General features: G+C 39.6%; 1 protein-coding gene and 1 pseudogene across 1 annotated transcript in view; one reads left to right on the top strand and one right to left on the bottom strand.

Annotated features, from left to right (window-relative positions):
* PCCA (propionyl-CoA carboxylase subunit alpha) overlaps positions 1-27,689 on the bottom strand; it is a 405,781-nt gene that overhangs the window by 308,798 nt on the left and 69,294 nt on the right. Inside the window, exon 6 of the mRNA XM_047720325.1 lies at positions 26,391-26,444. Within this exon, the coding sequence (XP_047576281.1) occupies positions 26,391-26,444 (54 nt within the window). The remainder of the gene's footprint in view (positions 1-26,390; positions 26,445-27,689) is intronic.
* Positions 20,451-20,563, top strand: LOC125096640 (uncharacterized; annotated as a pseudogene).

Here is a 27,689-nt window from a genome sequence, read left to right as displayed (position 1 = left end):
TGAAACTGTCAAATTTATCACTGAGCTACCTAGCATTTTCAAGAATTTATGTTATAACAGTAATAAAGCTTTCATTTAAAATGCAGGAACAAATTTTAAAGTTTTCCTTTTAGAATGCGGACCTTAAAGAACAAAGTAAGAAGCTTCACATTTAAATTTGTATGTGTTGCTAAGGTTCTCCTTGTGTAAACTGGCCACAGAAACTAGTTATGAAGCTGTAATTTCCTTCTTTTGCACTTCACATAAAATATTTTATGTCCTTACAGTCTGGATATTAAAAATGAGTTGCTTTCATTTCTCCCTGATCCAATTATTTTTAATGTTTCATGAATACTAAAATTAACTGGTACTTTTGGATTGAAAACAAATACTTTCCAATTCAATTTTGGAATATACCATATAATGACTATGAAATTAGATGAGCAATTTTACAGTGTTAAGTAAAAAAAAAATTTAAGATTTAATAATACTTCAATTAGCATGAGGGGATGTTAATGCAGATGCCTCATGACTCGACTTCCTGTTCATGCCTCACAGTGCGTTAATATTTACTGCCAGCAATGAGTAGGAATAGTCACTTGGTAAGCCGGTGAAAGACTAGAGAGCTTTTGTTTGGTCCAAGTATTAGATACTAAATTTCACTTAAATTTTTTTTTAATTGGTCTGGGATATGATCTGAATTATGTGCTTTTTCTATTTCCTTTGAAAATATTTATGTATTTCTTTTTTAAATGTACTATAAGTACAAGTCCTCCCGTACTGCTTGCTTAATTTACTGCTTTCTGGAACACATCAAGTTTTCGATACCACCACTGGATGGAAATAAGAGTCATATGTTTTGAATAAAGCATGTTCTACCTACAGTTGGGATATTCTTTTTCGTCGGCACATTTTTAATTGCCAGGCTCTAGGACAGCTGACAGTATAAAGCTTATTTCAAATACTGAATGGAATGCTAAAAAAGCAGAGATCATGATTTCCAATTAATTCCCAGGAACAACTGAGTAATTCCTCACACTCCTCAGCTCAGTCTAACCCACCAACCTGCTACTTTCACCCTTCAGTTTGGTCATTAACAAGGACGCAATGAAGTGAAATAAGATGTAGAGGAATGACCCAAATAGAGGTTATCTCTAGGGGGAAACTTTTTTAAGTTTAAAAAAAGTAAAAGAAAAAGGAATTCAATAACACCAATAATGTGGGGTTTGTTGTTGTTTTTTTTTTTAACTATATGTGTTCCCGAAGCAAGCACTAATTTTTTTTTAATTTACTTATTTAACACTGTCTATAGGGCATTGTATTGTGCTTTTGCTAAAAACCACTTTATAAACACTTCAGTCTTCAGCTTCTAGTTTGTTTACAAAGTCAGAAAATCTTCATTTTATTCTAAATTCTACAGTAGTATCTTATGTTGTAGGACATCTCACAGTTTTAAAGGTTTTTTAATATCTTTTCCTCAAAATGGGGGAGCCAAGAAACCAGCGGGATACAGATAATCCTCTCCACTGAACAGGTCAGTAAAATTGGAATCCAAAGGATGAAATGAATTGCCCACCGTCACTAATAAACAGGTAAAGTGACAGAGACAAGACTAAGATCTTGCTACCTTCTCATGCTTGCAAACAGGTCCAGGGGGCGAGTGCTTCTGCAGTAAGTCCGACCGTGAGCGGACTACCAAACACCGCTCATACATCGCTCATACATCAGGTGTGCCCGGCACAGTTCTCGGACGTGACTATTACCCCAGTAACCACCTGGTTAGCGCTCCTTTCTACTCTCAGAAGCATGCTGGTTTGGACAAGACCTGGGTTTTGCCCACAAGGAGTTTATAGTCTGGTAGAACAACACATTCCAAACAACAGAAACAATACATGGTAGAGAGTAATAAAAGCACCCAAAAAATAAATAAATAAGGCACTACTATGAATAGAGTCCAATGTGGGAATCAGGGAAGGCTTCACAGAAAGGGAAGCATTTGAGGGAAAAAGGCAACTAGGATTTGGAAAAGTAGCATGGGAAAGCAAACATTTAAGTACACAGGAAAACCGCTCTCACTGGTCTGTAAAGGGTTCTATGGTCATCAGAGAATGAGGAGGAGGTTACACACAACCAGTGCGTATTCAGAAGGGCCTCCTCTTTCCCTCAAGTCCAACAACAACCAGATCTCAATTACAGACTTCCCTGCTATCAACTCAACAGCCAGTCATGCATTCATTCTACAAACACTTGCCAAATACCCAGTGTGCGGCAGGCAATGTGCTAAATGTCGGGATAAGAGGACAGACAAGACAGAGATGTATCACTGTCCTCTTAGTTGACACACCAACTCAGAAGATGGGATATAACAAGCAATTAAAATCACAACCCAGTATGAGTACTCCGACTGAGTCTAGAATATGCTGGGAAACTAATCATGGCAACTGCAATAAAGCAAACATGGGTGGAAATTTGTGAGCCAACTTAATATAAGTTTATCAGACGTGGAGTACCAGATTTCAGAGATTCCCTGCCCTTTGCGTCAGAAAATTTCTCCCTTCTGTTATATTAGATACGCTATTTTTTTAACATCCTCCGATCACCTAATATTTGTCTTTCTCAGAAAGTGCACCCAGAGCCTTCCTAACTTCTGATAAATGAGATTTGAGCCTGCAATCTTCTCCCGTCACCGAAGTGCAGCCAGGGACTGATGAGGAAGGAAACGGGCATCATATCTGAACGGCTAAGCTTTACGTCAACATCCAGTCGGCATGAGCACAAATCCCAGCAGAAGGATCTTCTTAACCAGCAGTGTGACTCCCTTCAAACGTACGTGACCACCACCCTGATGCAGCCGTTGGAAGTTCTGAAGTCACAGCGGACGCCACCTATACACCTCTCACCTCCCACGGCCCTTGAATCATGTGAAACAGCTGTCACGCAGGGTTTTTCGTTATTTTCTTGAAAGAAAGGCAGGAATCAGAAGCAACAGAGTAAGAACTAAGTGCAGGGACCGTGGAGTCTGCCTGAAACTGCAATTCCACGGAGAACTCCCTGGTCAGCCTCTGACAGGTGACTTAACCACTCTGTGCCTGTTTCTGAACCCGTGAGGATTTAATGAAGTGACAGATGTAAAGCACACAGGACAGAGGGGACCCACAGGAAGCTGCCAAACAAGTGTGAACGACTCTGGAAGTCCGTCACAGAGCTGCCAGCTGGTGAGGACTCCCAGCCGGCCTTCCCAGCTGCGTAGACTTAACACGTACCGGGAGCCGCGCTCGGAGGCCAGTCCCACTGTTGTCAGCCCCGAAGCCCCAGCGAACTCGGGCCCTTTCCCGAGAGGCTAGACCCACCTCCCCCCACACCCTGCATCTCGTCCCTTCAACTGGCTCCTGTCCCTCAGCCGGAAACCGTGCTTGCCCTTCCGACACGCGACTCAAGACCAGGCGCGCCTTCTTCCAAGCAACGAGCGAGACCCGGTCTTCCGGGAGGAAAAGACGTCACCCGGTTTCTCCGAAACCGCATCACGCTCCAGCAGCCAGACTCCCTCCGGGAAGGGGAACTCCGAGAAGGGAGGCACAAGCGGTCCTGGAAGCGGACAGACACCGAAGTGTGGCGAACGGCCCACCAGAGGGACAAGGCGGCTCCGTCCAGCCCACGGGGAGCCCCTGGCGAGCGCCGAAGCCCTTCAGGACCGAGCGTGGCGGCCGCGCGGAGCCGCCCCGAGGAGGAAAGGCTGCGGCGGCTGCGGCGCAGGTGGAAAGGAGGGAGGGAGGACGTACCGGAGCAGCAGTGGGATCCAGTGGGGGAAAGAGGTAAGAGAAGCTGCAGTGACACCAACAGGAGACCGGGCAATGGCTTTGGAGAGAAGGAAGAAGAAGGGAGGGGAGCAGTCAAAGAGAACTATAAGGCTGTTGGGACCAGAAAACCCCACTGAAATACAGAACCACAAAGCAGGTTTGGTTACAAGGACAGTAAGATTCGTTCTGCCTATCAGTAGCTTATTAGTAGGACACCCAGATGCAGACACCGGGGGGCAGACATTCTTACCCGACCTGGAAATGTCCTCAGCCGATCAGACCCAAACCAATCGTATAATGTCTTGAGAGAAATGACTGAGCACTTAAAACCTCACAGCTACCTACGTCATCTCCTCTGCCGTGCGCTGTGAAATGCTTCGGACAGACGTTAAACAGTTTATGCACGTTATTACTACCTTTAATATTCCAGTTCCAAAACCGAAAGGGTGTTTTCGGAGTACTACTATTCACGCTGTAAAGCTCCGGGATTTAGGATGTTTTTCTGTTTTAGAAGCTCACTTCTGACACTGCAGTCCCTCTCCTTGACCAAAGACTTCAACTCCAGTTTAATAATGCTATTTAATTACAAATACACTTCAAAAGTCTTAAATCCTTGGCTTCAATATCCACACAAGAAGGTGAACAGAGAGAATGTGACAAGTGAGCAGAACATACAAACTGCCGTCAAGGATGAAGTCCATGAGCTGGGATGACATGCAAAGGCATTTCCATGGAACACAAAAGTCCACCCACCATACCACTCAGAAAACAGTGCTCTGGGGACAGAAGAGTCATCAGTCACCCGCAATTTCCAGCTATTGTCAGAGGAGGCTAAACCCTAATTAAGACCTACCGAGAAATAAAGGCCAGCACCTCAGGAGATGCAACTAATTTAAAATACAGTCTTCTGTCTTCTTTAGGTTACCTATAACAAAGCCCTCAAAAGATTGTCCTTTTCCAATATGGCTGCCCAATCTACAAAGAATTTTCAAATTAACCACATGTAAATTGATTTGGAGGGGGTATTTATTTATTTACTTATTTACGAAGATGAGAAGACAGCACAGAAATTACCTTAGAGTGGAAAGGTGTAACTTTATGAGTTTAAAATAAGAATCTTACACTACTAGGAAACAAAAAATTGTAATCACTGTTCATACTACTAAATAGTCAAGATGTATCTGTAAGATAATTGCTTTAAACTTACTCATCTGTAATTTTCTAAATAAAATTTTTATAAGTTATTTAAAATAATGTAAGTCTCCTATTGCAACAACTTGGGATGGTATCATAGGTCATCCAGAGATCACACAACATACATCCCCACCCTGTGGTCAGCTTCATGAAAACAACAGACTTAAATTAGCACTAATCCCTGTATCTGCCTAAAAACCTCATTTCTTTCACAGATCCCATTTGACTTTTATTTCCAAGAATTCCTTTTCCCTACATTAGTCTCAACATGCTAAGACAGAATTCCCGTTCCTTCTTACATGCTTACTCTCTTTCTGCAATTTTTTCATCACACAGAATAATACCTAATCCATAAATGTAAATAAACATCATCGGGTAGGAATTTATCAAGCACCCATAGAACAGGATGTGTTTAAACCGGAGGCTTCAATCCCACATCTCCCTGCTGCCACGTCCTGCCTTATTCTATTCGGGGCTGGGAAAGAGAACCCTGGCCTCTTCAAATGCATCATTCAAATCATCTGGGAAAACCATTTTCTAAATCTAACATTAATGTTTACATAAGCTACTGTATTTTACATATATTTTACCAATGCAATTATTTTTCTTTCAATCCAAGAAGACTTTTAATTCTGAAAATAATTCCTCCACAGCATATCTGAATTCACTGTTCACATTCTCAACCAAGGTGCACTAAAGAGAATGTAACCCGAATGTTACTGAAGAAACTGAAAATGATTAGTAGGCCCTGCACACACAAACTACACAACACATTCTAAGATCATTTCTATATCATCCTGATTTTATTTCCCCTATTACTCTACACTCCCCAGCCATTAGCGCAGGTAACTATACCATGGGCTTTCTGATTTGCCCCTAGTCTCTTTCTAATAGGCATAACCAAGTATGTGCTTATCAACATGATAGTGAATGTGCACTGGACTAAATATATTTGTGCAGCTACACAGCTGTTTCAAACACCACACCCAGACCATGGAGTAGTCAATTCCTATCCAACTAAAAAGGGACACTTTTAAAATAATTGGAAAAAAAAATCAAAAACAAGAGTATTTCAAGACATGTTAAATTATATAATATTCTCATTTTCATGCCCATAAATAAATTTTCTAAAACACAACCATACCCATTCATATTACCTATCGTCTAGGACTACTTCCACATTGCAACTGCAAAGTTGTATGGTTACAACTGAGTTGAACAGTTGGGACACTATGGCCTGCAAAGTCTAAAATATTTATTATCTGGCCCTTTACAGATGAAGTTTGCCAAACACTGGCTTATATGATAAAAGAGTTTAAAATTCCAGTATTATGATCATGAGTGCCAGCTGAATAACCACCTTGCACAGAAATGTACAAGTGATTTGTACATTTATAAATATCCACTTACTTGAGAGGAATTTAGGGTATCAAATCTGTTCCACAAATGGCCCAAACACAAAGGTAGACAATCCACCTCTTACTCATTTACTTGCTCATTAAACAAATATATGAGTCAGATATAGTTAAGGCAAGGAGGAAATAAAGTATCAAAAGAAATAAACAACTCCTGTGGTTGTGTAGGTTACTAAATACATATCAGGCAGCAATACATACTTCAGAGAAAAATAAATTAAGAAATGGGAATTAAGAGCATAAGGTGGTGGGAGAACGGTGACCTGCAATTTCTATTAGGCTAGTCAGGGTAGCTCTTTGAGAAAACGACTTCGGAGAATGGCCTAAAGAACAGCTATCTGGGGCGCCTGGGTGGCTCAGTGGGTTAAAGCCTCTGCCCTTGGCTCAGGTCATGATCTCAGGGTCCTGGGATCGAGCCCTACATCGGGCTCTCTGCTCATCAGGGAGCCTGCTTCCTCCTCTCTCTCTCTGCCTGCCTCTCTGCCTACTTGTGATCTCGGTCTGTCAAATAAATAAATAAAATCTTAAAAAAAAAGAAGGAGAAGAAGAAGAAGAAGAGCTATCTGGAGGCGCAGTGTTCACTAAAGAAACTAGCAAGTGAAAATGCTCTGAGGTTGCAAGTATATCTTGTATCTCAAAAAAGAGTATTAAAAAAAAAAGCTAAAACAAAGGGAGTGAGAAAGAATATAAAATTTTTAGGTCAGAACAGTGCAGGGTGGTGGGTGTCTTGAAGGTCTTTGGCTCTGATTCTGAATGAAATTGGAAGCAAATAAAGGTATTTTGCAGCTTGGTTTTTAGCCAAGAAATGCTTGGATATCTGACTTACATGTTGACAGAGCATTCTGACAGGGGTTTGAGAATCCCCCCGAGGGAGGTAAGGAGGGAAACCTGGAGAGCAAGTCGGAAGCTAGTGCAATGATGCGGATGAGAGATGCGGGGGACCAGAATAGACGGTAGCGCTGGGAGTGGTGAGAAGTGGTCAGATTCCAAATTCATTTCGAAGGGAGAGCCAAGAAAATCAATCCCCCTCCTGAAATATCCTTCCCCCTTTTGTATGTCCATGCTTTTCCTCTACCATCTTCTCTACCTAAATGCTGTCTTCAAAACCTAGTTGAAATGCCGCCTTCTTCAGGAGGCTTCCCTAGACACTCCTCCCCAGTCAAAAGTAACCTCTTCATCTGACTTCCCTGTGGCCATCTAGGACTCTCTGATGAACACCCCCCCCACACATCTCTTCATGAGGGGAGTAAACCTTTGCCATCTTTGTATTCACCAGCATCCACCGCATCAAAAGATACATGCCGAACCACCAAATTAGTTAAGTTCTAAGTTTCTCCTGGCTCAAAAAATCTGCGATTTTCTTCACATGTATACTTCCTAACTCCAAAAGAAGCTACAGTCATGAAACAGAGCTTTATAGGGGCATAGAGCTTTTACGATAGGTGTCAGTTCCTCAGGAGGAAACCAGTAGCTATACACATACGAAATACTCTTCTTCACTAAGCCTTTCGAACACACACACACACACACACCCCTTATATATAAAGTTTGACAATCTTCCCTCCAACTATCCCAATCCCAAACCTACCAGAATTAACTACTACTTCCAAGTAGCACCTACACTAGATACACTCTGATGGCGGAAGTTCTCACACTGCCCTGTAATTAGGGGGTATAACAGATGTCTGTGGCAGAGTTAGCCAGCTCACAACCTTCCTGAACTGTCCTTTTCCCAACCACAGCAAAAGACCCCTCAGCCACAGCCCTTCTGAATGCTATGATCTTGCTCCCTGAACACAGACGATTAGAGCAAAAAGCAGCTAACCCAAACTGTATCTATCATAGTCCCTTTCAAAGCTAGGAACAAGGACAGAAAAGAAAAACACAGCTTTCCTCTTTTCACCTAAACTCAGGGGCTATGATTCTGACATGTTACACCGGGCCATGTGAGCAGAGAAGCAGAGGATTAAAGTCGACAAGCACGCAGAAAGATTGTAAAGAAAGAAGAAAAAAGAGAAGGAAGAGCTGACAGCTGGCTCATCTGTTTCTGATACTTTCCTCAAGCCTACCTATCTTCTAACTCTTAGATCTCTCAACACACCCATGCATGATACGCAGATAGTTCTGACTGCCTGGCAACATCATTAAAGCAACTCACAGTCCTAAGACTGGTTCCCTAATAATTAAGGGTTAATTCTTTAAGCTCTGTTTTTTTTCCAATTTTCACTAAATATTAATAAGAGAGTGTTTTCTCAGTCCCTAAATCCAAAGCAAAAAATAGACAGTCTTAAATCAAAAGCCAATACCCATAAATAAATTTCCTGGAAAAGCAAGTTCTGTACCCTATTTTTTTAAATTAGTTCCTCAGTATCTAACATAGTGAGATAGGAATACTTTTCAATAAATATGTGTTAAAGCACAAAATGCTGTTAACCCATGAAACATCCCAACTCTCCCCTCCCCCAACACACACCCCACCAAACTCTTAAGACAGAAATCCTTCTAAAAGTACATCTCACAGTTCTTGATTTCTCTGCCATTCTCTTGTATCTATCCCCCATTCTCCTAGCTACCCTCACAGTGACAATATGCCTGGCAGCTCGTCACAAAATGTGTGGGAGGAAAAAGGGGAGAGAGGGAGAAAGGAGAGAGACACACTGATGCTAAAGCTTAGAATGAGAAAGTTTTCTCTCCTAAGGAATCTCAGAAAAGCTTCTCATGTTTCATTGACCCAAACTGGCTCAAGCCTTCACTGACTCATCCCTGAATCAGTACTTGTCAGGGAAGATGACGTGATCATAACTGGCTTAACTATCACCCACGGCAGAGAGGATGCTGGACAGGCAAACTCTCCACTACAATGGGAGAGCGCCTGCACACATGCACACCTGACATTTACAAGCATTTATTAAAGCGTGTCTACATGGTATAACAATTACCCACTAGCCAGACACAGAGACAAAGAAGCATATCAGTAATTAACACTGGTGGGAAGATATCAAAGGATACAGAACTTCAAATGGCTACCTTAAACTGGAATGCCACATATTCCCTTTGTATCCACACCTAGCCGCTAAGTGCTCTTGGGACTTAAGGGTCAAAGGTTCCCATGAGCGGTCTAACTAGAGTATTTTTCAAAGACTGAACAATCTGGACTTGGGGAAACAAGCCATTGTGGGAAGAGGAATGATTCTTGGTATAAGATTAACTTTTGCTGGTAAGAGTGGGGCTTACTGAAAAGTCCATGATTTGCAAAGTATAAACTAGCAGATAGCTGTTTTCACAGAGCTGTGTCCTGAAAGCGTCTGCCGCGGGCAGGTGTGAGACTTCACCTACTCCGAGGACCCTGTTTCTTGTCATACTCAGTATGGAACTCACATTTTCCCACTTATATTATCATAACAGTTGTTAATCACCTTACTCTTTAATTTGATATGCACTCTAATAGTAATAAAAGAGTACATCACATTAAGTCAGCACATACTTTAATTCCCCCAGTGGCTTCCTAATGCCACAAAACGAAAATCCCAACTGATCTGCCCTGAGCCTACCTTTCCAAACTGTACTACATGCCTCCTCATTCATTACTCTCCTGCCGCACCGGCTTCTTTCTCTCAAGCCACACGCTCATCTCATTCCTGCCTCAGTGCATTTATACCTGCCATTCCCTCTGCATGGAGAGGGTTTGCTCTGGATCTTCACATTGCTTGCTCCTTCTCATCTGGTTATTTCAGTTCAAGTGTCACAATCCTCTCAGCACCCCACCCCTACCTAAGAGTCCCACCACACATACATCCAAATCAACGCCCACCCCTACCCCACCCCGCCCCCCCACACACACCCCGAAGCTATGACCCCTCCATAGAGCACTGCCTTTGGGTCATACACTAATCCCTGATCCAATCAATTGTCAATAGAGTGACAGGATCACATGATAAAGAAAGCTGGGTAATTTAAACAACAGGAACCGTGTGCTACCAGCAAAGAGCAGCAAGAATATTAAAAAAACAAGTCAAGTATTAGAGACCAAACTGAACTGAAAACACAGAAATGATTAAGCAGCCAAGTCTATCAAGATTCTCCGTTTCCTAAAAGATCATAAGAGCATTTGGAGCCAAAAAAGTAAATTATTGCCCCAATGCAAATACCAGCTATAGGTTCTTTTCAATAAAATACAGATACCAAACGGGTTTCTCTTATTCCTTAAAAACACAGCAAGCATAAACAGACACAAAGTCACTGAGCATCTCTAAGAGAATGCACTTGAGATGTTATTACTCAACAGTAGTTTCTGGTGCGTGGGGGATGGGCTAGGTGGGGGATGGCTATAAAGGAGGCCCCGTGTTATGATGAGCATGCACTCGATGAATCACTGAATTCTACTCCAGAAACCAATACCGCCCTGTACATTAACTGACAGAACTTAAACTTCAAAAAATAAAGTACTTTTTATCAGCATATAAATTCTACTTTATAAAATCAGTTATTTACAGAAGCAATTAATTAGTTCAAGGTACAAATATTTAACTTCATTATTATTCTGCAAAATTCAAGGTAAAGAAAAAGATCATACAGACAAAAATCTAAGTTAACAGCAAAAAAAAAATGCTGTTAAATCTTATGTCTAAGTTACTTAAACAGGCATTAAAACAGGATTCAAAGAGTACTGCAGAAAACAGTAATTCTGTAGCTAAGAAAATATCTGAAAACATTTGCCCAGTAGATGTTGCCAGAAGCTCCCATCCTTTTAGATTTGGGGCATCTTAGGAGAGTCTGGGCCAGCAACCCAAACTATGCTCTAAGAGCAACTATAGTAGTGCCCTCTCAAAATTCTGAAAAACCCATTTGGGGGGTGTCAGTAGGAGGTAAATTAAAGCCTTATGCATTGAAAAGCAAGTAATTTGGAAAATGTACAGGGGCAATGAATCCTGAAGTTATCAGGCATCAGAAAGTTTTATATAGTTGAGCTAAATAAAATCTACATTTTCTATTTCTCAATTATTTTCTAAAAATATGTCAGAACTGCTAAACTTGGCTCCTGGGTTTAAGAGGAGACTTATCAACAAAAACTATTAAGTGAATTTACATAAGCATCTTGTCTACTTTTTAAGTTGAAATAAAATCTACACACTATCCAAGCTAACTGAACAGGAAAATTTTATGAATCAAATTAAATAACCCTATGTTTTCTGGTAGGAAGACTATATCACTACATTAAACATTTATCAGATATTCAGAAGTGGACAACAAAAAACAAGACCTAAATATAACTTAAGTCTGGTAATATTAAAAACCTAATCTAAGAAATGTTGCTTCAAGTCCTAACCACGTTTAAAACAGATTTTCTACCACTACAATGCAGATCTTTTCAAATAAGAAAAGGAGAAACTCCCCTTTTATCTAACAGCAGTAAAAATATATCTCCTTCACAGTGAAATTTTTAAAGACACACTTTATAAAAAGAGACCACTTAGTACCATGCGCAAATTTTCAGTAACAAGAATATTAAAATGTAATCAGTATGATGGGAATATTTTCTTGGGTCTTTTTTTAGCTCTGAGAATGTCTGAAGTCTTGAGCTAGTTTTACATGCTCTTCTTGAAGGAACTGATTTCTTTATGTTTTGTATCTTAAAATGGTCTGGAAATGGTAAAACAGAAATAATCGATTTTCTTTTTCTAAAGGGGGCCAGGCAAGGCTTCCTTTGCCAAGATTCAAACAGATACAGCACCCTTCTCAACACATCATGAGTGTGTGTAAAAGAATACCATCTTACAGCTCACTTTTAAATTTTTTTTTCAATTTCTTTTTTACTAAAAAGAATTGAACTAAAGTGTTCACTAAATAAATAATGGACCTGAGAAACAGGGAATTCTACATTTCTTTATCTGGCCCTAAGTCTACTAACCAAGTATCACTAGAACTATTTACACGCTCATTACACAAGAGGCAATTTGCCAGTAATTGAAAAAAACCTACAAAATTAACAAATGAATGCTATTCTGACACTAGAAAGCTGGCAATGGTTACACAAGCTTTAGCCGCCTTCTAAAACCATAATCAGAACTGGGACGATTAATCAACATTTTAACACTTCCCATCTGTACAAGTGCTCAAGGTAGTGCTTACTGTCACTTGACAAGTTGCTTAGCATTGCAAAATTTGATAATTCATGTCTTACTGAATTTTTACTGACTTGGAAGAAAATAAAACACCAATTAAAAGCAGATGTCACCTTTAATTCTAACTGGCTGACAAACTTCTAATTTTTTTACCCAATGCACAGAAAGAACACACGTAGATGACAGTTTTGACAGTTAAATATTCAAAGTCACTGATATCCTCCACAAATTTGCAAGTGATTTTCCAGAACTTAATCCCATGGGATTTTAGCTGGCAAGTATCCAGAAAGAATAGTAGTCATCTAGAAGGTAAATTTATTGCTACATTTTTGCAAAGGCTTCAAGTACTGATCAGAACATTATTAAGTTAATATTCTCAAGATTCTCATCTTCACCTTCATACATATAAAAGATTTCAAAACCATGTTGCTCCTCTATTAAAACTCTAGCTAATAAAAACTAAAAGATTTAATAAACTGTGGCTAACGTACCTTCAAGTTTAAGTGATCCAAAAGCTAAATCACATCCAACTTGAATTTACCATAAAATAATAATAATCTGACTTTGAGTACTCATGTTTTTCAATGTCTTTTAATACTGCAGTCAGTCATAAATTCATTCACTTTTGATTCTAACCATGAATTGTGAACAAAACTTCTTAAATTCAATGTTTTGGAAAGCAGCACAAAAATAAGCAAGTAGATAAACAGACACCAGATGATCAAACGCACAAACAACTGGCAATATTAATACCCACGTTCTTGAAACTCAGATTTCCATATATATGAAAGTAAACTTAAAATGGAGAAAGAATTAGCAGCATATTTTTAATCTTCTAAAGATAGCTAGGCTAGTGTTTCCTCTGTGCACAAAGTAACCTGTAATAAAATGCTGAGTTCTAAAAATGCTTTTATAAAATATCAAAATTTTCTACAAAAAGAAAACTTCTAGATCTTCCCCAACACCCCAGTTTCAAAGACAACATTAACACTAGTCTGTCGCTGCGTCCAGGAACACTGACCACCGCCTCCAGATTACCCTTTAATGATCTATGCAAGCTTTCAAAAGCCAGAACAAGCTGGTACCAATCAGGCAGAGAGGGAAAAATGAATCCCAGAAGGAATCACCACAGAGATCCCAATCACAATAATGGGGTCCCTAGGAGCTGTAAAGCCGATCAAGCCCTTCGCTTCTGTGGATTCATTGCATAACAATCGGACTTCCCTTAATAGTTAGAAGGGGTAAAGGAACCAGGTTGATCCTCTATTGTTCCCTTCCTAGGCCTAACAGAGTATTTTCATTTTAACAGAAAGTCTGCCTTGAGAGAAGAATCTGGGGAAGATGAAATGGAAAGGTGGTCACAAAAAGGGGATTTAAGGGGCTAGCCTACCTGGAACAACTTTTGTAGGCCTCATCTTTGCATTTTCAGCCTGCTTCATGCATTGCTAATCAGAGATCCACTGGAAGCTTCAGAACCCACTGAAAGGCCTGGCAGGGTATTTGGCTTTCAATTCTTCTACTCTGTTTATTCCCAATATATATTCATCGGGCTTAGAAACAACTCTTGAACAAGGGCAGCCACTCAGCAATGAAATGTAAATTACTGGCATGTGCTGAAACCTGGACTTGCCACCACTAATGAGCACATTAAAGGAAACTGCTCGCTGGATGACTGCAGCCCTTTTACTTAACCCTGTGCTCACGGAAAGCCACAATTCAACATCAATTAAAGGAGCGAGCTGCAAAACAGTAACAGAGCAGCCCTGTCACCACTTTTAATACCTCAGAGACTGAAAAGCTAAGACAAACACAAAATTTCTACCCTTCCTCAACTAAAAATATTGTGCAAAACGTGACTGTCAACATGGTCGGCTTTGGTTAAGATTTCGGTGACCTGCTTCAAAGCCACCCTGACTTCAAATAATTTCCTAAGAGCCAAAATAAAATCTCTGGTTATCTAAAAACAAAAGGAATGAAAAGAAAAGAGAAAAAAGAAAAGAAGGAAGGGAAAAGGAAAAGGAAAAGGAAAAAGGAAAGGAAAGGAAAGGAAAGGAAAGAAAAGAAAAAAAAAAAGAAAAGAAAAAAGAGGAAGACCAACAACGTACTCAATTATTGGTTTCGTCATTAATCAGTCAACAAATTTGGGCTTAGTGATCTAAAGCTCACCAGGGACTTGGCAAAACTCTGAAAAGTTTAGAAGTTTGTCAAGAAAAAGAAATCATCCTATAAACTAATGCTTTAGGTCACAAAATAAAATACTTGCTTTACATGAGCAGGGCCTCGTTTATTGGCACTCAAAATATTAGCCTAACTCACCAAAATATCATCTGCAATTTACAACAGGAAAAACTAAAATGAAATGCAAACAGATATCTAGTATCTATTATTAACTTTTCAAATAAATATGATTTTTCAGGGGTGCCAGGCTGGCTCAGTCAGTAGGAGGTACTGGCTCTTGATCTTGGGCTCATGAGTTCGAGCCCCATGTTGGATCCAGAGCTTACTTTAAAAATTAAAATTTCAAAGTAATGGGCAATGGAATGACGGTATCATTAATACATTAATTTGCTATTTTCAGTTACTATGTGACATTTTTCTAAAGAAAATGATAAGTAAGCACTTGTAATATTTATGTTTTAATATAATTTTATCATTCTCTGATGACCTAAAAAGTATGCCAGATTCTAAAGCACCCCCCGAGATTAATCACAATACCATAAACATTAAAGCAATATTTTTCCTTCATTGATTCTGAGTAAATTTTGGTTTTCCATACAATGTATGCAGTTAAACCAGCTTTTTACAAGAGCTTGAAAAGAATAGACATCAAAAGGACTGATCACCTACCAGCACGTGATTAGGAAAAAAAAAATTTTTTTTTTTTAATTTTGGGATAGAGTGACCATGAGTGGGGGAAGGAGCAGAGGGAGAGGTACAGCAGTCTCCCTACTTAGCAGGGAGCCAGACACAGGGCTCCATCCCAGGCCCCTCAGATAGCGACCTGAGCTTAACCTTGACTGAGCTCCCTAGGTGCCACCCCCCACCCACCATTTTTTTTTAAAGATTTTGTTTATTCGAGAGAGAGAGAATCTCAAGCAGACTCCCCACTCAGCACAGAGCCCAAGGCAAGGCTTGACCTCATGACCCTGAGATAGTGCATGACCTGAGCCGAAACCAAGAATCAGATGCTTAACCAACTGAACCATCCAGGCACTCCAGGAAAATTATTTTGATTCAGTTCCTTCATGTATAAATTAAAGGTAATGATATCACCAGAGCATATAAAGAGCAAAGAAAAAGCACATATGAAACACTTTTCATATTATCTGACAATCCCCCAAAAACAGAATCATTAGCTCACTAGGAACGCAAATCCTCCCCCTCCTGCTATCAGAGTCCCATTTAGCAAGGTCCTTCAGAAGTACATCTGCCTAGGGGTGCCTGGGTGGCTCAGGGGGTTAAAGCCTCTGCCTTCTGATCAGGTCATGATCCCAGGGTCCTGGGATTGAGCCCTGTATCGGGCTCTCTGCTCAACAGGGAGTCTGCTTTCCCCCGCCCCCCCCCGCCCCGTCTGCCTCTCTGCCTACTTGTGATCTCTGTCAAATAAATAAATAAAATCTTTAAAAAAAAAAAAAAAAAAAAGGGAAGTACACCTGCCTATGCATCACGAGTCCAGTAGCTCCGACTTTCTTTTATCTTAAAGAAAATGTACAATGATCCAAGTAATTTGCTCAAGGGAGAAACACATTTGTCCACCTTCTAAAGGGTATGAATTTCTGCATTACTGGTCACTTTTTTGGCACCTCAGAGAACTGTTTTATCTTCTAGCTCTTCTTATTTCTTATTTCCTATCTTTACTATCTGCAGCTCATTATCTCCATTACTGTTTTTAACTTCTACCAAATCCTGTTAAGGCTACTACTGCCCCTACACCCTATTCATTAAAACTAGACTGGTCAAGGGATCTGGAAAGTGAGTCCTCCACCACATGTGCTCTTGGGGCTGCTGTAGCTGCCACAGACAGCAGACTCTACTACAAACCACCATTACTGCTTTCCACTGTTCTCCTTCCTTTCTGTGCTTTTCCTCTTGTTTCATCTGCTTCCTTTTCCCAATTCTAGCTTTCAGGGAAGAAACCCGAACTTTTACAGACAACTCTTCATAGAGTCCCTTTAGGTCTGACAATGTTTTACAAGCTGAAGATACCAAGAGGCTTAACTTGTTATAATAATTATAAAATTATGGCCTTACAGGGAAAAAAAATAATTACAGGTGAAGGAAAAAACTGAAAACAATTTATGGTTTTATTTGTTGTTCTGCAACAAGCTGTACATTCTCTCCTTCAAAGGGAGCACAGCCCACGAGCAGTCAGACCACTACAGGACTGTAGGTGAGCCGGCATTCCAGTCTTGGCCCTGGTACTAATAGCTGTATGACCTTGAGCAACTTGAGCAACTTGAGCACTCACCTTCCTTTTACTTCCTATACCTATAAAGCTAAAACAGCTATCTACCTACAGGGCAGTTACAAAAAAATAATAATAATAATAATGGAGGGGTGCCTGAGTGGCTCGGTCTATTAAGTGTCTGACTCTTGATTTTAGCACAAGTTATGATCTCAGGGTTGTAAGATCAAGCCCTGCATCCAGCTCCACACCAGGTATGGAGCCTAGTTAAGATGCTCCCTCTCTAAAAAAAAGTAGAAAAAAAATTTAATTCAAAAATTTAAAAAAAAAAAGCAAATGGAGCTAGTACATGTAGAGTGCTTGGCATAGCTCCTGACACACACTAACTACTCAAAACAAGTTAACAGTCTACGAAGGGTAGAAATTTCATCCATTGGTAGAAATCTCATCCATTTATACCATGGTCACAATCAATCTTGTTGCCTATACTCTTACTTGATCAAGACTCCTTATTTCATCTTTCCCTACCATTCACTTTCAAAATTGCTTTTGCTGGGGCACCTGGGTGGCTCAGTGGGTTAAAGCTTCTGCCTTCGGCTCAAATCATGATCCCAGGGTCCTAGGGTAGAGCCCCGCATCGGGCTCTCTGCTCAGCAGGGAGCCTGTTTCCTTCCTCTCTCTCTCTGCCTCTCTGCCTACTTGTGATCTCTGTCAAATAAATAAAAATCTTTTAAAAAATAAATAAATAAATAAATAAAATTGCTCTTGCTTTGGGGAACCTACGTGGCTTAGTCAGTTAAGTGTCTGATTCTCAGTTTCTGCTCAGGTCATGATGTAAGGGTCATGAGATTGAGTCCTGCATGGGGTTCCACACTATGCAGGGAGTCTGCTTGAGTTTCTCTCTCTCCCTCAATACCCTCCCCCAGCTCGTGCCTCCCTCTCTCTCTAAAAAAATAAGTTTTAAAAAATAAATTGCTTTTGGGGCGCCTGAGTGGCTCAGTGGGTTAAGCCGCTGCCTTCGGCTCAGGTCATGATCCCAGGTCCTGGGTTCGAGCCCCGCATCGGGCTCTCTGCTCAGCAGGGAGCCTGCTTCCTCCTCTCTCTCTGCCTGCCTCTCTGCTTACTTGTGATTTCTGTCAAATAAATAAATAAAATCTTTTTAAAAAAAAAATAAATAAATTGCTTTTGCTTTTAAATGGCATGATAAACAACAGTAATAGCAGGAATAATTATAAAATCAACAGTCTATATATACTTCGACCATAAATTACAGGCCCAAGTTTTAACTACAAAGCATGAAGATTGCAAAAGTAATTTACCATTAATATGTATAGAAGACAAAGCCATATTATACTAACAGTCATATATATATATATATATATATATATATATATATATATATATCCAATATAAGATTTTTTCATATAAAATAAATAAGAATTAGATTCTAATAAATATTTGTTATTTCTAAAAGTAAATCTGTATTTCAAATGAGCTTGGTGTGAGCAGCAAGGAGATTAGCCTCTTTCCTAGTTTGTCTCATATTTGGAAATATACATAAATAATTCCATTAAAATCAGCAAAGAGGGGAGCCTGGGTGGCTCAGTAGTTAAGCATCTGCCTTCAGCCTTAGGTCATGATCTCAGGGTTCGAGCCCCACATCAGTCTCCCTGCTCTGAGGGAAGCCTGTTCTCCCTCTCTCCTACTCCCCGTTCGTGTTCCATCTCTCACTGTATCTCTTCTCTGTAAAAAAATAAAATAAAATAAAATCTTTAAAAAATAATTTAAATTGGCAAAGAATTATTTATAACTAGTAAGTTAAGTGGTAAACAACACGAATTCAGAGATGAATAAAGGTCCTTGACATGACACATAGTTATAAGGCCCGAAAAGAATGCCAAAGCAGGGAAGGGAAGGGTCCTCAAAGAAATCTTGCTTTTTTGACTAGAATGCTCTTCTCCCATGGTATCTCAGCTTAAAGGTCACCTACTCAGATTTTTTGTTACTACCTTTTCTACCTTCTGGCACAGCATTTCTCAAATTTGGGGAGCTAAGAATGAAACAATGAGCATGTGAAGAACTAAATAAAAAGCTAAGAAAATACATACATGTGCACACTCAAGGACTCAAACAAACATGCCATAAGTATGCTGGGAATTACACATACACAAGAACAGAATACTCTTTCGTTGGCAAATTAGCAGATCACACTCTGTTCCAATACAGTGCCTCAAGAACTCTGTAACAGTATCTTTAGATAAGGTCCAGTCCAAAAACAAAACCCTAGTAATCATCTCATTATTTCTGCCTCTTTGCCCATTTTAGAAAGGATGCACTTAAAAAGCTTAATTTTAGAATGTATCTGAGGGAATAAGAATCACTATATGTAACAGTGATAATTAATGTATTACATTGCATCTGACAAAATCTTCAATCTATTACTTTCACTAGAACAACAACAACAAAAAAATCTTTCCTACTGATTTCAAAGCTTAGGGGTTATATACAAATAAATATATGAAATTCAACTTTAAGAGGTTAAAAATAGCATTACAACCTAAAAACACAGGGATGTTTCTCAATGTGCCCTTTCTATATTTATTTTCAGGATTCCAAGTTTTATTCAGCAACTTCTGTCACCTACTGAATAGTTACAAGTACTACTAAGAGCTTCAGTGATACAAAAGAATTAAAATGGATGATTTCAGCATTCTAAGTCATGTACAAGTTGGGTGACAATCAAAAGATGGCAGATAAAAATGTGACAGAGCCATACCATGGGCTTTATCCGACTTAGAAAGCAATGAGATTCTGACCCACGCTACAACGTGGATGAAGCCTGAGGACATTATGCTCACTCAAACAAGCCAGACACAGAAGGTACAATATTCTATGACTCCACTTATAAAAGTTACTACCCAGAAGAGGCAAATTCATAAACACAAAGTAAAACAGACCTGGGGGGGGCGGGGGCGGGCACGGGTATGGGTGGGAATAATAGAGAATTACTGTTTAATGGGAACAAAGTTTCAGTTTGGGATAATGAAAAACTTACAGTAGTGATAGATGCACACTGTCAAGGTACTTAATGCCACTGAACTGTGCACTTAAAAAATGGTGAACAAGGGGGCACCTGGGTGGCTCAGTCAGCTGAGTGTCAAGCTAGTGATTCTGGCTCAGGTAATAATCTCAGGTCCATGCACAGCAGCAGGGAGCACGCTTGGGATTCTCTCTCCCCCTCTCCCTCTGCCCCTCCCCACCCTCAGTTAAGGTACTCACTCACTCTCCCTCTCTCAATTTCTTTTTTTTTTTTTTTTAATTTTTAAAGATATTTATTTATTTATTTATTTATTTATTTATTTGAGACAGAGCGGGGGATGGGGAGTGAGGGTCAGAAGGAAAGGGAGAAGCAGGCTCTGCACTAAACAAGGAGCCCGATGCGGGGCTCGATCCCAGGACCCCAGGATCATGACCTGAGCTGAAGGCAGACGCTTAACCGACAGAGCCACCCAGGCACTCCTCAAATTTCTTTTTTTAAATGGTGAAAAGGGTCCCATATATACTAAAATTGGGAGGAGAGAGAAGACTATTAGCATGGCCCCAGCACAAGGATGCAAATTCATGCAAATTCATGAAGCATTCCATATTTTTTTAAAATGATGAAACAGGTAATTCTATGTTATATATGATATACCACAATTAAATATGTACATAATAAAGGACAAAAATAAAACATCATAATTTCTTCAAGATACCCTAAAAATAGAGCAACACAGAAATCAATCTTAATTTCAAGAGGCTGATATTTGGGTCATTAATGAAGGAAATGTTCTCAAACATGTTTAAAGTAAAAATTATGACATTTTCCTGATGGAATGTGTAATATATGCTGATGTAATAAATACACATGACAACAGTAGCACAGAGAATGCTGACAGAAGACAGCGACTGGGAATTATACAATATTAACATTTCTACATTTTACCTAAAATGGTATGATATATTTTTTTAAAGATTATTTATTTGGGGGCGCCTGGGTGGCTCAGTGGGTTAAGCCGCTGCCTTCGGCTCAGGTCATGATCTCAGAGTCCTGGGATCGAGCCCCGCATCGGGCTCTCTGCTCAGCAGAGAGCCTGCTTCCTCCTCTCTCTGCCTGCCTCTCTGCCTGCTTGTGATCTCTCTGTCAAATAAATAAATAAAATCTTTAAAAAAAAAAAAAAAAGATTATTTATTTGACAGAGAGCAAAAGAGAACAAGCAGGAGGAACAGCAGAGGGAGAGGGAGAAGCAGGCTCCCCACTGAGTAGAGAGTCCAATGCAGGGCTCCATCCCAGGCTCTGGAATCGTGCATGACCTGAGTGGAAGGCAGACGCTTCTGACTGAGCCACCCAGGTGCCCCTGAAATGGTATAACATTAACTCTAAATAGACCATGAAAAGTTAAGGATGCATACTGCAGTACCTAGAAAAACAACTAAAAAATGGAAAAGGTCTTCATAGATAAATTTAAAGAGAATTCCAAAAATTAAGATAATCCAAGTAAGACAGGAATGGTAGCCACAAACCCAGTCACATCACTAATATATTAAATGTTGGGACGCCTGGGTGGCTCAGTTGGTTAAGCCGCTGCCTTCGGCTCAGGTCATGATCCCAGAGTCCTGGGATCGAGTCCCACATCGGGCTCCTTGTTCTGTGGGGAGCCTGCTTCTCCCTCTGCCTCTGCCTGCCGCTCTGTCTGCCTGTGCTCGCTCTCTCTCTCTCTCTGACAAATAAATAAATAAAATCTTTTAAAATATATATATATATATTAAATGTTAACAGATCTTAGTGAAATTGCATACTGATGAGGATATACAAATCCACGACAATAAAAACACTGAACTGCTTATCACAAAAGGGTGACTATTAGGACACGGGAATTATATCTCAGTAAAGCTGTTACTAAAGAAAATAAGGCAAACCAAAAAAACATAATAGACTAAACACTACAATTAAAGATACAGATTAGGAGAATGATTTAAAAGTACAACCCACCTACAAGCTGGCTACAAAAGACATGTTTTCAATATAAGGAGTCAGACGGAGAAGTGCATACCGTGCATACTGTGAGCGGAAGACACTTAAAAGACTTTGGAGTTAAATATTAAGCAATTTGTCCAAGATCATATAGCTACAAAATGGCAGAGCAAGCATTCTAACTCTGATTACAGACTGTGCTAGTAAGTGCAAGGGGACAGTAAGGAGTGAGAAAAGGAAAGCCTGAGTATAATATTCAAGCTATTTTAATTTTAAGCAAAGGGTAGAAAATCCCATATTCTTAATCTTCCTGTTGAAGTCACCAAAAACCCCACTCCTAAATGTGATTTGCCTTGTCTACGCCCTTAAAAAACTCCCTAGAAATAAAGGAAGAGTTCTCCTTTTCAGGTATCCAAGTTAGAACATTTCTACTCAACATCATCTTCAAATTCTTCAACAAATATTCTGGAAAGTAACCTCCAATCTGACATGCAGGAAAAGAAACTTATTCTCAAACATTTCAAAGGGCATTCTGTTATAGGGGTTTTATGAACTTACTTGCATACATTTTCATAAATGCTCCTGAACATAACATTTAAGAGTCACAATTATAAATATATTATAAAACTGTCAGAAGGAAAGAGTCACTAACTTTTTCCTCTAAATCCATGGAAACCAGATTAATTAATTCAAAGTAAGTACATCATAGAGCAGTAAAAGGTATCAATGACCATTCCACAGCTTTACCAGTCACTCACCTACTTTACTTATAAAGTCAGGGGGCTCCTGTGGGGGTTTCCCAGGGGGCTCAGTCCTTAAGCATCTGCCTTTGGCTCAGGTCACGATCCTGGAGTCCCAGGATCAAGCCCCACATCTGGCTCTCTGCTCAGAAGGAAGCCTGCTTCTCCCTTTCCTACTCCCCTGCTTCTGTTCCCTCTCTCATGGTCTCTCTCTCTGTCAAATAAATAAACAAACTCTTTTTTAAAAAAGTTTACTTATAAAGCCAGCAAATCCAAGTGCAGACAGTTACTTTCACTGGTGTCCAAGAGCAAAAGATCAGAAAAACAAAAATAATTGTTTTTAGACCTTAAATATGGCGCACCAATGCGGGGAAAGAATGAGCGAAAAGAGAAAAGCCTGCAAGAGCAAACGCAGGCACCGCCAAGCTATCATTTCAAAAAACAAAACAGAAAACACTAATAACTTGGTCTAGTTTCAATTCATCTTTGAAGCAGTTTGGAACATTTACTGAGCTGGGAATTTCTAACTTTTGTTAGAAACTATACTCTCATTTACTAGCCATGTGACACCAAGCAAAGCCTTTACTACTGAGATTATTCTCTCTTCTTAACACCGAGGATGGTAATACTTACCATCACAAATTGTCAGGAAGATAAAATAAGAATGGTGCTAGTGTTATCTGAAGGTTGGTATTCACCACACCTATTTTTAAGAGCCTGGGGGAAGGCAAGAAACGTTCTGTGCCCCTTATTTTCTTATAAACAAAATCCTACTTCAGCAAATGAAGAGTCCCCTACATAACAATCTACAGCAAAATTCTAACCCACACACTCCCTCCAGAAGGATATAAACATGGGTGCAAGGGTACAGTGGCAGCCTCCAGGGAATTAAATGGGGGTTGGGGTCAGAGTTGCACAGATGAAGGAAACCTTCTTTTTCAACGTATACATGAGGATGAATTAACTTTAAGATTTTACACTCCTGGGCGCCTGGGTGGCTCAGTGGGTTAAAGCCTCTGCCTTCGGCTCAGGTCATGATCCCAGGGTCCTGGGATCGAGCTCTACATCGGGCTCTCTGCTCCGCGGGGAGCCTGCTTCCTCCTCTCTCTCTCTGCCTGCCTCTCTGCCTACTTGTGATCGCTGTCTGTCAAATAAATAAATAAAATCTTAAAAAAAAAAGATTTTACACTCCTGAAAATTTTTAACTTTAACATAATAAAGTCAGAGATCTGTGTCCAAAATGTGAATTCTACTAATGTTAAGAAAACATATGTAGTTAAAACTATCTACAAAACATACTAGTGGTAACATTTCTCAACTTTCTTTTCTTTTTTTTTTTTTTGAGAGACAGAGAGAAAGTATGCGGGGGCAGGGGCAGGAGAGGCAGTGGTGACAGCAAAGGGAGAAGGGAGGAGAGGGGGCAGAAAGAGAGAGGGAAAGAGACTCTTAAGCAGGCTCCGACTGAGAGCCGGAGGCAGGGCTCAGTCTCAGGAGCCAGAGATCATGACCTCAGCCAAAATTAAGAGTCCGAGGCTTAATCTACTAAACAACCCCCTCCTATTTCTCAACATTCTTAAACCATAATATAAATAAATATCAACAGTCATGCACAAAACACCTCTGTGAGTTACCAAGATCACAGCCCACATAGATAAAATCAGAGTTGCATACAATTCTGGACTTGAAAGGGAAACGGAGGAGAGGAGATCAGAAAGAAAATTCATGAGAAAGGAAGGCAGTCATTCACATATTCTACAATCATCTAACATGAAACCCCTGATGGAAATAATCTTCATTTAAGGAATATGTGAACTTCTTTGTAATATTTTCTTCCCTGAACTGAAGTCATTTGTGTACTTGAATTATTTGACTTGACTGTGAACTCCTCATGAGCAGGGCACATATATGATTCATTTTTATATCCTCCTCAGATACCTTAAACATAGATACCAAATAATCATTTTTTTAATGATTAAATGAATTCATGAATGAACATAATGGCCTGTCCTTTAACTTCTCTGAGACCCAAATATTCAGGTTTTGGTAAATTTTTACTACAAAAGGGCCACTCAGTAAATACTTTAGGCTTTGCAGGTTATTCGGTCTCTGCTATAGCCACACCATCCTGCTTTACAGAGCAAAAGCATCCATAGACAACACATAAATGAAAGAGCTTGACATCGTGCCAATAAAATGTAACTTACAAAAAACAGGTGGCATGGCCCATGGGTCATGGTTTAGAGACGCCTCATCTCTACAACTTAAATTTAGTACATTATATTGTACAGGCACATTCATATATGTTATATTCAAATCACTTTCTGACATAATGACAGAGCTCAGCCGAAATTTCGAACAAGATGGTAACAAAAAAGAATGTCAATGGGAAAATGTGATTATACTACACACAATCTGATAAATCTGGACCTTTGGCTGCTTCTACCTAATCTGCCCTCTCCAGACTTGTTACCATTAGCTATGTATGTCACCTCACATCACAATTTCTGTAGGCCTCAGTTTAATCTTTAGGCCCTAGTTTTTAATCTTTCAATAGGTTAAAACAGATCATTCTAAACTGGAACTCTTGGTTCTTAAAAACTGCCCAAATTAAATTTATGGCTTTTAAGTGGAAATGTCATCTAGAAAAGTACATTCATAAATAATTTTAAATCCGTGAAAGAACAAAACACAAGCATTTCACAGAAACAAAGTATAACATATTAGAATAATAAATTAAGATACCACCTGGGATAACTGAAATCAGCTCCTCGAAGCATTCAAAAAGTCCTATTTTAGCACCAGAAAACTAAGGTATCAGTACCATCTTGAATGTATTTATAAATACACCTGGGAAATCAGTTCAACTCACCTGGTCAGGGTAGTAATATCTAAAAGAGACTCAGATCATACATAAATCTTTTCCCAAAATAGAGAAAGTAGTAAGATTTAACCTTAAATGCCACAATATGCAATGAAAAGAGAAATAACGTTCTTGTATAATAATAAATCACCAGACTCCTTGACATAGTTAGCTACTGAAGAGCTAACTTTTATGTTTATGTTTGTATTCTTTAAAGATTTAATTTATATATTTGACAGAGAAAGAGAGGGCACAAGAGGGGGAGTGGGAGAGGGAGAAGCAGGCTCCCCGCTGAGAAACGAGCCTAATGCGCAACTTGATCCCAGGACTCTGGGATCACGACCTAAGCCAAAGGCAAATGCTTAACCGACCGAGCTGACCAGGCACTCAAGCATTAAATTTTTTAGACGTCCATATAATATATAACAAACTTGGTGTCATTCATTAGGTATAAAGATGATTTTATAACTTTTCCACTTTTATTCTTCAAACCAATACCTGGTTACAGAAGAAAAACTCTTCACTTTTCACAAATAATTTTCAGAGAACTGACAAGTCAATTACAATTCTGTAACTCACGGGCACGTGGGTGGGGGGGCTCAGTGGGTTAAGCCTCTGCCTTCAGCCCAGGTCATGATCCCAGGGTCCTGGATGAGCATCTTGTTAGGCTCCCTGCTCAGGGGGAGTCTGCTTCTCCCTCTCCCACTGTCCACCACCCTCCCCCCCAACTCATTCTCTCGCTCTCAAGTAAATAAAAAATTTTTAAAAACCTGTAATCCATTACTACCCACATTTACAAAAGCAACACCATTATACTGCTTCCTGAAATACAAGTTTACAGACTCTGGTTCATTACACGCTTACCAGATATTTGGCAAATTCTTTGTTTTCGGAAAGGAATCCATAACCTGGATGTACCTTAGAAATGAAAACAAAAAGCACTTTCAATTTTACCATTATCACAAAACTTTTATAAACAACACAGAGAGTACATTCATGTGTTTATATTTCAAGGGCCTGGAGTCAGGTTCCTTCTCTTACATACTGACAGCTTCAACACACATTCCTGAGTACGGATCCAAATTCCAAGAAACTGCCTATATAATAACTCACTTGCAGTACACTACCTTTGTCCCGATCATAATCAGGACCACAAATCAGGACCTACAAATCAGTCCGTCTACCTACATACATCTATTTCAACACAACCTGAACTCTCCCTACTTTTTCTGAGGCTAATTTCGGTCACAAGCGCGGAAAATTTTCTAATGGCTAGAGGGTCAAAGAATAAGGTTAAAAGAAACCATTTGTGAGACAGATTAAACACTCCTAATTCCTCTTTCTTTACCGTCCTGGGAAATGCTGCTTTCCAAAAACCTGGCTAAGCCAACTAACATATTTTATTCCTAACACGAACACACTCCAACCACCCAATGAGCAGTTTTTGTCAAAACTAAAGTTGAAATCTCGTTTACGTTTTCTTTACATACTGAATTTCTTTCTGCTAACATGTACTCTTCTTTCCCTCCTTGGCCCACTTAACCATTCACAACCACTTTATGCCATCCTCTCTCACAAGCCATGTTGCTATCACAGAAGTTCTATCATCCTGGTCTATCACACTGGCTGAACAAATTTAGCCCTCTATTATCAGTCAAAATTGGACATACTTCCAGGAAAACAATTCTGCTGTAAGGAAAGCCAAATTTCCAAGGAGCCAATATCATAATCTAGAAGTAGCTACACATCTGAGATTTTTAAATGCTGAACTAAGCTTTAGGAACCTGGTACAAAATTTAAGCAGTTGCGTCACAGGAAAATTTCACTCCACCAAATGCATTTTATAGAGACATTTAACGAAAGACTGTATTCTGACAAGCTATCTTCAAGGGTTAAAGAGTTTTACCTTCATTAACTATGATAATAAACTGTAAACATCTATAATATGGGTTCATGAATTCAGTTATTTATTTAAACATGTACCTTACTAAAACATTTCTTTCACAAGATATGTGAACACTAATTGAAGCACTCCAGGCTAATTGCTGGTGTTGGCTGTTTTCAACCAATTTCAGAGATAACTCTGCGTAGTTTGCAACATTATATGTAATTAGGTCTCTGATCTAAAACGCACACACACACACACACACACACAGCAACAAG

The sequence above is a fragment of the Lutra lutra genome, chromosome 3 (genome assembly GCF_902655055.1).
Source record: "Lutra lutra chromosome 3, mLutLut1.2, whole genome shotgun sequence".
In the NCBI taxonomy this organism is placed as follows: Eukaryota; Metazoa; Chordata; class Mammalia; order Carnivora; family Mustelidae; genus Lutra; species Lutra lutra.
This window is presented reverse-complemented; position numbering and strand designations above follow the sequence as displayed.